The 13,686-nt window shown below is 29.8% G+C and overlaps 1 protein-coding gene across 1 annotated transcript in view; it reads left to right on the top strand.

Annotated features, from left to right (window-relative positions):
* The first annotated feature begins 627 nt into the window (after positions 1 to 627).
* The window catches only part of LOC124534873 (lachesin-like), a 96,351-nt gene continuing 83,292 nt past the window's right edge, over positions 628 to 13,686 (top strand). The window contains exon 1 of the mRNA XM_047110916.1: positions 628 to 1,279. Within this exon, the coding sequence (XP_046966872.1) occupies positions 1,207 to 1,279 (73 nt within the window). The 5' untranslated portion in view covers positions 628 to 1,206. The remainder of the gene's footprint in view (positions 1,280 to 13,686) is intronic.

Here is a 13,686-nt window from a genome sequence, read left to right as displayed (position 1 = left end):
CATACAAGATCTCGTTCAATTATTTTTTACCTGTCGACAAAGTAAATGACAGACGTGAAGTCTAAGAACAGAAGACGACATCCCCTCGGCATATTTAAAAAAAATACAAATAGCCTTTACGTAAGGGAATCCAAACAGTCTTTGTTTTCAAAAATAGAACACCAGGGAAAGGAAACAAAACACATTCGTATTCCTATTCACGCAAAAGGCGCAAGGTTTAAACGTTTGAGCGGTAACCTTTTCATGCGGCTCTACGTAGCCGTACGTAGCTGTGTGCTACGACGTGCTCAGTGTGCTACGGGACTCGGCGCGGTTCGGACGCGTCTTTGTAGCTCGGTTTAACCGGATCGTGACTTGTTGCGATGTTAGTGTATATAAGAAATGGTTTAAGTGTTTTTCATCCGTGTTAAATTCAATGGTACTTGCCGATTAATTATAAAGAATTTCTATTGCAGTTCTATCCGTAACTAATAAAAATAGGGTAATAATAATATATTAATAACGTGTAATGTCTATGTCGAATTGTATTCTATATCTTTGTGACTAGATTACGTTATGAATTAAAAAATACCTAACAATGTGTAAAAAGAAGATTGAATATAGGTTTTTAAAATTAATACTATAATCTTTTTATCCAGTCGCGCAATCTGTATTCAAACTGTCGCTGTCGTTCTTTGAATATATATTTCCTGATTTTTATCCATATTGAAGAGATTATAAATATTGATAGCCTTTGGAAGCCAACAATGGATTGGTTATTAAAAAAGGGGAATGGAAACAAACTAATTGGCTACAATCAATCTGATCGAACAGAAACAATGATTGAAATGAAATATTCCAACAATATACGATTCGTTTTATTCGACATTAAATTTTGATACATCAATGATTGTATTGTTCAATCTTAAGCCTGTATAACAATACATTATTATTATACAATAGAGACGAGATTATTAATTAATTCAATTCTCTGTCATTTTAATATAAAATACGTGACATCTATAAAGAATACTGTTCGTAGACAAATGAGTATTTATTGTCTTTGACAAAAGCATTTATACTTGGATCGAATGAAAATGAGATGTAAAATATAATTATAAAATTGTAATTAAATGTACACTGCAGTGTAATAAATGAACATACGAGTGATCGCTTACATAAAATGTACTGTTTTGGATGATGCTGTGAATAGTTGATGTAAGCGGAATGAGGAGCGAGAAATCTTGTTTTTGGTCCATGCTTCAAGCTCTGGCCCTTTTGCCTACGATGGCCTTGAAAGGTAAGATCTAAGTATAATCTATCATTGCTAATTTTCGATATAAATGTAGATAACTTTAGATCAATTATACCGCCCGAGCAATACTTCGTGTTATTGTACCTTTTGAATTGTATGTTCAAGAGACGTATCTTCTCATATTTGTTTTGCATACTGTGTAGAGAATGGCAAATTATAGAGTAAAATGGTAAATAATTGTTAAGGTAGCTAATTATTATTTACTTAACAGTTCATATACTTTATAAAAGTATTTTTACGAAAACAAAAAAATGGATGTCAAGCGCCAGCAATATATCAATTGCTTTATAAATTCATGTTTTGTGAAAAAAGAACCAAAACATTTTGAATAAACTGCTTTATTATTATTAAAACAGATTTCGTAAGATCTCCATATAACTTATTAATTAAATAAAGTATTAAGTTAATATCATATTCAAACTTTTCCATATCTCTGAAGTTTTCAAGTACCTTCGGAAATACTTTTCTATTTTCAACATCTATTGAAAGAATGAACTATAAGTACTTAAGTCATACCCAAGTAAGATCACACAACGTCTCAAAAGTTGGTTAACTTTGTAACTTTGAATACTAAAATCAGAATATTATGTTTAAGGTCTAACAAAATAAGTAAACATTGATAAGCTTTCAAGTATATTTACAATGAGCTTTACCGAATTATTTTATAGAACATTTCTAAAATCATTTTCATCGAGAAACTGTACAATTGTTATTTATAGATAAAATTTATTAGATTACAAAATACTCTGATACATTTATTTATCATATCAATTAAATATAAACTACCTAACTGGATTGAAATTGTAAAAGATAGATTCCAAAGTTAGTAAGGCAAGAAATTCAACAGTTTCCTTGGAAATTTCAGTATATATATATATATAATATTAGTTACTTGCGATTGAGTTTAAGTATTGCATAAAAGTCAAAGTGTACGCTCCACCCTCACTTTCGTTTTGACTTCCAAAAGGAGGAGGTTATCAATTCGTCTGAATTTTTTTTTTTTTTTTTTTTTTTTTTTTTTTTTTATGTTTGTTACCTCATAACTTTTCACTGGGTGGACCGATTTTGATAATTTTTTTTGTTTGAAAGGTAGTGCTTCCCGTGGGGTCCCATTTTTTTTATTTTTTTTTCCGATGATGGTATCCATGTGAAAACGACATAAGTCTTAAATTTGCATTATGTATATGCGCGACAAATAGGTGAATAACTGAAAATCACGTTAACTAATTTTGATAATTCTTTTTTTATTATAAAATATATACTTCAAGGGTAATTTGGTGAAAGTTTGGTAAGGTTCTGAGCACAGGATCCATGACAAAGTAACGGAACGGAAGGGAACGGAACAATTCTGAGGAGCACGTTAGCGATACTCGGTCGAATCTTTTATTTATAGGTTATTTGGATATTTGAGTCACCTTCCGTAATGTGGTTATGTTTATGTAATTATCATAGTCGAATATTATAATCAACTAGTTACCCACCCCGGCTTCGCACGGGTGCAATACTGATACTAAATATACTACAGAATTTGTTTATATACGACATCACATCGCAAACTTCTAAAATTATCAGTGTTTCTTTACTATATTGTTCATGTTTTATATACACAAACCTTCCCCTTGAATCACACTATCTTTTAAAAAAAACCGCATCAAAATCCGTTGCGTAGATTTAAAGATATAGGGACAGAGAAAGCGACTTTGTTTTATACTATGTAGTGATGGAACTCCTATATGGCTCGCAGTTAGGGTGCGATATGGGGCAGAATTTCTTACTATCTTTAATCAAATTTTGTGTATGTGATGTGATGTCACATGATGTACGAAATATAGTTGGTCTTTTTCAAAGTTTTTTTGCTGAGTTCGATTACAGCTCTTTCGAGGGATCCTTGTAGTTTACGCCGCGTGACGTATTAAATCCGCATTTTCGAAAGTCTATTTTTGCTTTATTCGCAAGTTTCCTTTGAAATTGTCCTCGAAGTAGTTTCTGACTCATATAAACGGAACGCTTAATCTATCCATATTTAAAAAAAATTGTTAGTCATCATCAGCTTCACTTAAAATCAAAAAATAAATAAAATTTTAACAAAAAGAAAAACCGACTTCAAACAAAACACTATTTTAAAACAAATGAATATGCACGAAAAAGTAATAAAAATAATTGCGTATTCAACATATTTTTTAGAGTCTTCCTAAGTTAAATGAAATGAAAAATATTAGACTACTTAAAAGTCGATTAACGATTATATCATGTAGTTATAATTATTGTTATATTTGGAGTCGGTGTCAGCTAATAAAACCCTATAGTATATCTATTAAAAAAACAATACGAGAATACTTTAACAAATATGTTTGTTACAAATTACCTTTTACACAATAATATACTCGATCAATCAAGGGGCTCGTATCGCTTCTTTCTTTTGATTGTTGGGGCAAGGGCACCGTGGCTGACACCGGCTCCAAATATACCAATAACTATAACTACATGATATAATCGTTAATCGACTTTTAAGTAGTCTAATATTTTTCATTTTATTTAACTTAGGAAGACTCTAAAAAATATGTTGAATACGCAATTATTTTTATTACTTTTTCGTGCATATTCATTTGTTTTAAAATAGTGTTTTGTTTGAAGTCGGTTTTTCTTTTTGTTAAAATTTTATTTATCGTAATGACAGTTTCTCCTCTTAAGGAGGTTTGTGAATACGCGAGGGGCTGAATTACATTCGACACATCCTTCATGATGTTTTCATTTGCCATCGAGCAAGAGATGAATGTTATAAACACAAATAAAGCATCTAAATTCAGATATCCTCATTCGGGTTTGAACCCGCGATCTCTGCCGTGATTTACTTGTTTGCCACTAAAGAACCCGCTGCTAATGTCTATGTCATTATAAATATGATTCCGAAGTAAGTTTAATAATTTATGAACTATGGAGTTATGGTTTAATTTGGAATGTTTTTCTGCTCTGACTAATTTTAATGTACTTAAATATACTTAGTAGTAAATTTGAAGTCATAAAATATTTTGTTATTAGTAAATATTTTTGTTACATTTTCTATATTACTTTTTTATCATTATGATAAAAATTATGTTTATATATGTTTTGATTATACAATTCAAAATTACGTAGTCATATAAACTAAATAGTTTCTTAATGCTTGAAAAACACATAATTCGATTAAATAATTGAATGTTTGTTTTTTTTCTTATTTCTATTGAGTAATTACTAAATCCGCTTCAGTAGTACTCATTTGAAGTTCCTGATGACTTATAAAAGAAGTACTGAATGCGTAAATATTGATGTACGTAATCACACGGATTACGATCGCCTAACAATGAAATCATTTCTATATATTTCCATTTCATAACATTTGTATACAAAAGAGGTTTTGTGTCGTTTTATTAAAATGAAATGTTAATGAAAATTTAACGTTCAAAAACCATTTTATACAAAATATTTCCTGATAACAATACAAAGGGATTATTTCATTTAAATACTTTGATATACATTTTCAGTTATTGTATTTATTTAATAGAAATATACCTTTTTCTGTTATAATTAAAATAATTAATGAAACTTTTGTTCTTTTTTTCAAGTAAGTAATATTTATATAAAATACGAATCATATTTATATTTTTATACCAATATCTATTTACATCAGGATATTGTTTACATTAAAGATCTAATTATATATAACTAACAGTTAATGTATCGATAAATGAACAACAATCAAATATTAAATGAAAAAGATTTTAAAGAAATTAATTTTGTAAGATTATTAATGAGTCTTGTGTTTGAATTTCTACTTCTTGATCACGATCAAATTAATGAACAAATTAATGAAGTTCGATTTAAGCCATGCTATGTATCGATTAGTGTATATACATTATACATATAAGGTATAAGATATATTATTCTTTAAAAATAAAAATAAGATATGTACATATGTACACGTGTTTGCCTTAGTTATCTTAATCGAATAATATAAAAAATGAATAATTTTCTTGTTATTTTATCTACATAAGAATTATATAAGTTAAGGCCATAACAATTTACAATAAAAAATTAACTTAGGTATGGAGAAATCATGATCCTTTTGGCACAAACTAAACCAGCCGTCACGTTAGGTGGAGGTGAGGTGTTGTACTTTTAATGACAGTTTCTGTACTACTTCTGAAAGGTCATGAGTTTTAACTAAAAATGGGAAAAATAAATGATTTGAAATAAGATATGAATATTTTGATCTTTTGTTCGCTTCCGCTGTTCCTGCGGCTCCGGCTAACGTTATTTTTCATATATGAGTTGCGGTCAGTGATGTCGATACATGGCGTCCCGCACTGGGGCCCGTCCTCAATTTCACTATATTATTCACTTGATATTCAAGAGTCAATGAAAACTTTATATAGATAAATGAATCATATAAGTCTGATAAAAATCTATCATATGTGTACCCACTATCCCGTATCCCGTCTTTATGAGGATGAGTAGTCATAGACCAGCATTGGAGTCTTTTCAAGCGGTTGATTAAATAAAAATAACGTGACATTTAGTTAAAATAGAAGACAATAATAATACAAAAATACAATTTTATAAAATAATGTTTAAACGTATTAATGAACCGGTACATTAAATTCGGTTTTATATGTTTAAATTTACAATTAAATAAAACTACTTTAACGAATTTCCGAAAATGGATTTCACAACTAACTTTGCTGCTGTCGGCTGTACGGTAATAAATTAAACTTTCTGACAGACAATTACAAGTCAGTGTGTTCTTGAACACAAAATTTAATAATTTATAACATACATAATTGTAAATTAATTAGTATAAATATTTAACAGTATATGCCGCGATATTTATAAATAAAAATATATACAAATGTTTTACTTTAAACAAAACAAATCAGCCTGTAAATTTCCCACTGCTGGGCTAGGGCCTCCTCTCCATTTAATGAGAAGGCTTGGAACATATTCTATATATAGTTGATGGAATACACATGTTGCTGAATTTCTATAAAATTATATAAATGCAGATTTCCTCACGATATTTTCCTTCACCGCTGAGCACGAGATGATTTATAGACACAAATTATGCACATGAATTTTCAGTGGTGCTTACTGGGTTTAAACCCGCAATCATCGGTTAAGATGCACGCGTTCTAACCACTGAGTCAGCTCGGCTCTGACTTTATTAATTTTTTTTTTGAAATAATAAAATTTTATTTTTATACGAAGTTATTTTATCCAGGAATATTTTACGCAGAAATACCCCCATTAATTTATTAAGCATTAATAAAAAGTATATGTATACAAAAATCTAATGATTAGAAATGTGCATGAGTTTTATTCGTATTTATTTATTAAAATTACAACCTTTATTTCTATAAAAAATATTAACAGTAAGGCCTTCATTATGTATTGATAAAAAAATAAAATAGGCATTCAGAAATCCTGCTCGCATTCTTGCCAACATTCCACGCGGTTTGTACAGTAACTATTTTTTATCATTACAAAATTAATTGTATGTACATATAATATATTATCAAGGCTGAAATATTATTTCATTACAATTATATTTATGCGTGTATGCAGTGTATATTATAATACTGCTTGAAAAATATACCTTTTACTTTTTTCCTTTACTGTTGCTTCCTATTGGTAACATTTGCTATTGAATTAATTTCAACTATGTACTTAGGACTAAAAATCTCTTTTTTACGACCTATTAAAATAGTAATTTTTATAAAGATACTATTGATGAAGAATTATCACTACACAGTATAAAACAAAGTCGCTTTCTCTGTCCCTATGTCCCTTTGTATGCTTAATCTTTAAAACTACGCAACGGATTCTGTTGCTTTTTTTATATATAAAGTAATTCGAGAGGATGGTTTCTGTGTATAACATATGGACAATATAGTAAAGAAACACTGATAATTTTAAAAGTTTGTAATGTGATGTCATAAATATACAAAGTCCATAGTATATTTAGTATCAGTATTACACACGTGCGAAGCTGCGGCGGGTCGCTAGTCTACGATAATTAGTAAAATTAAGTCCATATTAATTAATTATTAAATAAAACAGCTTAAGTTCTTGTCTCGGGCCAGTATTGATATTTACGGTTCATAATACACTATACCTCCTACATTGCGTGCTGGTCTATAATCACTATATAGCAAAAACAAAACAAAACCCTGTAGTACAATTTATTTTATACAATGAGGAGCATAAAAATATAATCATTGATGAAATACCTTACTACTGAAAACAACGTTATGGCTTTGATAATAAAGGTCATATTTCAATAAACCCGCTAATTTAACAGCCAGTAAAGACCAATGGGCTGTCAAAATAATTGTCAGTTTTATTGATTCTGAATATTAATTTTTATACGAACATCTGTTCGGGAGCTGGTGACCTGGATCGAATTACATACTTACGGAACCAGATGCTCAATAATATACACTCCGGATAGAAGCAACGGGCTGTTAATGCGAAGTCCTCATTTTCTTAAGAGCTCAGAAATCAATGTAACGAAGGGTCGACTAATAACTCAGTTGGAAGTCAATTTTGGTTGACATTATTTTATATAGAGTATAAAATTTTCATTTAATATTAAAGTAGGTATATTTTTTAACTGTTATATAAATAAAATAGGTTGTATTAATAAAAATGAGTTTATAAAACACTATAATTATATTTATTTGCTATGGCTTTCAGATATACTTAAAAACCAATGAATTCATACCAACATGTGTCTATATATAAACGCACATCTATATATATAAAATAACAAGTCCTGACTGACTGACTCATCATCGCCGAGCTTAAACTGCTAAAGTTAGGGCCTTGAAAATTGGTGAGTAGGATGGATTTATTGAGTTGGTGCCTAAGAAAGGAATTTTGGAAATTCTACCTCTAAGGGGTGAAATAGGGGATTAAACGTTTGCATGGAAGTCCGTCAGTTTTTTAAAATTTTATTAAAAATAACTTTATCACACACATATATTTCAAAATTATCTTTGAATGTAAAATGGAACTTCTATTAATCATTTATTAGTAAGATCAATAATTCCATAATCATTTGAAAAATGCTAAATGTACGTTTTTAACCGTCTTCTAAAAAATGAGGTTATCAGTTTGACATATATATTATTTATAGTGAGATAATAATAATAATAATAATAATATTTGAGTGAGATAATCCGTTTAGTCTTTCAAGTACGTGTGTTTAATAATGTGCATATCTATGAATTTCTCGAAAACTAAGGGTCTTATTAAGATAATAATTCTTAATCTAAGTTAGGTACCCTTTAACTTGGGGAACAGTGTAAGTTTCATTAAAATTGGTCTAGCAGTTTCATCAAAATATATTTTTATTGTTAGTAACTTAATTGACTTTAGTCAACTAAAGCTAGTAAAGCTGTGTGTTATTTTTAAGTTAGTTTAATTTTTTATAAATAATTAATAATTAATATGAAAAATCAAATATAAAGAAATTAAATTACGCTTAATTAGAAAAAAAAAATCATTCGCATTTCCCACTGCATTTAAACTTTGTAAGATAAGACAAGGGTGGAAAAGGAAATGGCTTACTTGACCACTAAAAGAAAATGCACTCGTGAAACTTCTAACGACCGATTGTAATTATAAGGCACTTCGGTTTTTGCTCGTTGCTTTGACTAAGATATGGGGTTACCTTTATGCACGCGGTGATTTGCATCGTATTACCTCCTTTGAAATGAAAATAACATAGAATTTGGATAAAGGAATCTTGCATTCAGTAGTAATTAAAAAAGTGAATTATGATTCGATAATTATCAGAACTCCATTTTTAATAAATATTCGTTTGAAATTTCTACCAATCCGGATTGGAACAGCGTGGCATTATGTTCCAAAACCTTCTCCTCACAGGGAGAGGTGGGAAATTTACAGACTGTTGTTGTTGTTTGAATATAAAGTTTTTTTTTATTTATATTAATTTGAAAGAAAGTGAATTGATCATTTCATAAATTATTAATTATATCTATTCATGTGTATTAGTAGTCATTATATAACGAATTAATACAAGCAAGTCCCAATTAACAAACAATTTCTTTACTATTGAGAAGCTTATTCTGATCCTTGTTAACTAGAATCATTACTTATATCATAAATAAAGTTTGTATGCCTGGATGTTTATAGATGTCTCATGCAAAAATACAGAATGGATTTTAATGAAACTTTACTATTATATAGCTTATTATACATCACAATTACTCATAGACTATAATTTTTAAAACATATTGTGTGAATATAATTCACAACCATGCCCTAAAACGGAAATGAAACCGCACGAAAACTATTTATAAATACAAATTAAGCCCATGAATATTGAACTGTGCCCAGATTCGACTCCACGATCTTCTATTAACGTATTATAGCTGCAGGGCCATTTCGGCTCAGCAGTCTGTGAATTGAAATATTGACAATTATGCTTAGACTATCTTTATATATACATATAGCGTGCCATAATTTCGTTGAACGGCGATCGATAATTTATGTAATTCAATAGCACTTTGACACCTCATTTTCGATTCTCGAATGGTCACTAGGAAGCGAATAATTAATGGCTCAGCAACGTAATTTCTGACGCACGGGATCCTAAATATATTTGAGTGAACGAACAACACATTTAACAATATCATTCTGTAATAATAAATATAAAATATAATTATGAATGACTTTAATTGACACTTATATTATGTTATATGTATAACTTGGTGTTAAGGTTTTGTACAAGCCAGGCTGGGTGGGTAACACCCACTCATCAAATATTCTGCCGCTAAACAACAGTACTCAGTATTGTTGTATACCGGTTTGAAGGTTGAGCGAGATAGAGTAACTGTGCAAAGCAAATAACATCTAAGTTATCAGAGTTGATGACGCATTTGTTAATTTTTCTTACAGCGTCATTGTCTATGGGCGGTAGTGTCCACTTACCATCAGATAGCCCATTTCCCTGTCCACCTACCGATATAATAAAAAACAATACTAGGTATTGTTGTTATAGTTGACTTTTTTAACAGTAACTACAGGAGACATGGCATTTTAGTTCCAAAGTTTGGTAGTATATTAACGACTAAAGGAAGATATAATTAATATTTCTTTCAGTGTTGTCAGGTAGCCCATCTCCCATTCTGCTTAAAATTAAAAGAATAAAGACTCCGTCATTGGCGTTTACTCTATAGACAAGTCCTTAATAATAATAATATTGTATAACAATTATTCTATTCTATTATATTAATGGATAAATTACGTACTATTCAATTTTACTATGATTGCAATTTATTTTCATTTTGAATTGAAATGAAATACTATTCAATAATTTTTTAATATCATTATTGTAAATTGAAACTTTATTAAACATATAAAAAGGCTTAATTATTATTATAACCCGTCATAATATGGCTTCAATATGAATATGGATTAATAGTTTTTTTTTTTTTTTATAAATAAAAAAGTAGCAGAAGTATCTTTAAAATATTACTATGGTTTGAGTTATTCAGGAGAGTATCACAATCTTTCACGAAATATGTTGCTATTTCACTTAACTTTTCCGTAGTTTAAATATTCAATATTAGCTTTTGAACTATAACAGCTACAGTTTTCTACTTTCTTACAATATTTTTGAATAAATTTTAGTATATTATGCTGATATCATGACCTACTTAAAACTCTTGATTTGTAACTCTTGATTCTGGGTTTAGGCCTAGATAGGCTAGCCTACATCTAGTATTATTAGTTTTTTTATTTTATAAATGAAATGGGTAGGTGGTAGGACAAATGGCTTACCTGATGGTTAGTTGTTAATACTACTTACAGACATTGGCATTTTTTACACCGCCAATGAGCTACTAACTTAAGGAGCTGTTTTATGTCTCCTGTGCCCGTAGTTATACTGGTTCATTCGTCCTACAAACCGGAATACAACAATACTAGGAATTACTATTTGTTGGTAGAATATTTTATGGTAGCAATTTATATTCCTTATTTGAAATTGATATAGATAATAAGACTATGGATTTTCGAAATGTCAATTTTAATAAGCCCGCTGTCCGCATCTTATCAGTTTCAAATGAAAGATTTGTATAATAACTTATTTTGGAATTATATTGTCTTGGGAATTAAATGTTTGTCTGAAATGTTCTTTATATGTTTTGTAAAATAATCATCGAACTGTTTATGGACACTTTCGGTTTTCAACAACTGCGTTCAGTGTTAGAACCGTTTGAATAATTTAAATATCCAATACTTAAGCAATATAAATAAACATTGATGGCATAAATGGGCAAAAAATGTCATGTGTTAGACAAAAAAGTAGCCAATGTTCTTTCTTAGAGTTCAAGTTTGCTTTATACCAAATTTCATCAATTTCGCTTCAGCGGTTTGGTCGTGAAAGTGCGACAGACAGCCAGAGTTACTATAACATTTATAATATTAATTTATATATTTTTATTTATTAATATATTGCAACTGGACGAGGTTTGATGAATTGCTGATAAAAAATTAAATTTGAAATGAAAAGGCACTTCTTTATAGATAACCAGACTCGTTACATCCGCATATATGTATGAATAAACGATACGTAAAAAACAATGACTATAATAAATCTGTACATATAAATTCATCATCATCCTCCTGTCCGTATCTCAATTTTATTTGGGGTCGGCGCAGCGTGTCATCTCCTTCCATACTTCTCTGTCAGACGTCATCTCTCTTCTCACTTCTCAACTATCGGTGTCACTTTAAAACTTCCTCTTATGTACTCGTTCCTTACTCTATCCATTCGCGTAACACAACACATTCCTCTCAGTATTCTCATCTCCGCGACATGCAATTGTCTATCTGTAAAAATAATGAGAAGTTATTTTTGTATTATGTAATTAGAAAAAAAAACACTTAACCAATAGGCATCAAACATATACCAAAAGATGTAGCGCTTTTCGGATAATGTGTTTCGTGTTTTTTCATGAAATATATTACATAGTGGAGATTTCTTAAGTCACTGTTAAGATATGGTTCTCATAGTCAGCTCGGTAAAGTTTTAACATAGTTGTTATTGACAGGTAAGTATTGTATTGATGGTTGGTTTAGAAATAAAGTTGAACAAATGGTGGAATTATTTCGAATGGTAATTTTTTTTTAATTTCAAATGTCATTATATAAAAACTTTTTTAATAAAAACATAAGATTTATTTTTTATTGATTCAAAATATTTTAAAATTGGAATAGTTAAATTGGACTATCGATCTATTCAACGTCTAAGTTTTCGTCCAACACGTTCTCAACTCGCATTAGCTACAGCATCAGGTGCAGGCGAAGCTAACTTTATAATGACATGCATGTCCGTTTACTTTTGTAATCGTTTTCAGCTCTTACACTTAAATTTTTATTATGCCTTATGAGGAGAAGTTAATATTTTCTCGTCACTAAACTTGGGAACTAAGATGTTATGTGCCTTGTGCAGTAACATTGTCTCACTCACCCTTCAAACTGGAACACAACAATACTGAGTACTGTTGTTTATCAGTAGAATATCTGATGAGTGGGTACCTACCAAACGAGTTTGGACAAAGCCCTACCACCAAGTTATTATATATATATGTCGAAGCGTCAAAAAGTTTAACAATGTTTTTTTTATCGTACAACTACATTAGTAACAACTATATATATGTACTTAATATGTGTTTATAATTCATCTCGTACTCCGCGGTGAAGGAAAACATCGTGAGGAAACCTGCATGTGTCTAATTTCATCGAAATTCTGCCACATGTGCATTCCACCAACGCGCATTGGAACAGCGTGGTGGAATATGTTCCAAACTCTCTCCTTAATGGATGAGGAGGCCTTATCCCATCAGAGGGAAACTTACAGGCTGTTACTTTACTTTTTTTTACTGATAACGAGTACATGCCTAACCTCTCGTTAAATATAATATAACCATGCCTATTACTTTCAATTAAAACCCTTCAGACATATATTATAATATTTAAATTTAATTTAATATCATAGAATGCCATACTTAAATATACTGTTCGCTTACTCCACCCACATATCACAGAAAATATGGTAAAGATAACAATATTAACATCCCAATACTTTTAAGTAATAAAATAATTCTGTTTGCTCTGTAGGCTTAAACGATCGCGGTTTGATTATGAAAGGGCATTCAACTTTTAAAGAGATAATCTTTAAAATAAAGACAAAAGTTCAAAGTGAAATTTTAGAAAAGCTACTTGAGTTCAGAATTACCAAGAACTTAACAAGATTTAAAAGGTCATCACTAGAGCATTAATAACTTATTGAATTCTTCTTTAGCCTACTGACTAGCATATAAGGC

Source organism: Vanessa cardui, chromosome 13 (assembly GCF_905220365.1).
Source record: "Vanessa cardui chromosome 13, ilVanCard2.1, whole genome shotgun sequence".
In the NCBI taxonomy this organism is placed as follows: Eukaryota; Metazoa; Arthropoda; class Insecta; order Lepidoptera; family Nymphalidae; genus Vanessa; species Vanessa cardui.
Note: the sequence above shows the minus strand (reverse complement) of the source record. Positions and strands in the feature narration are given on the sequence as shown.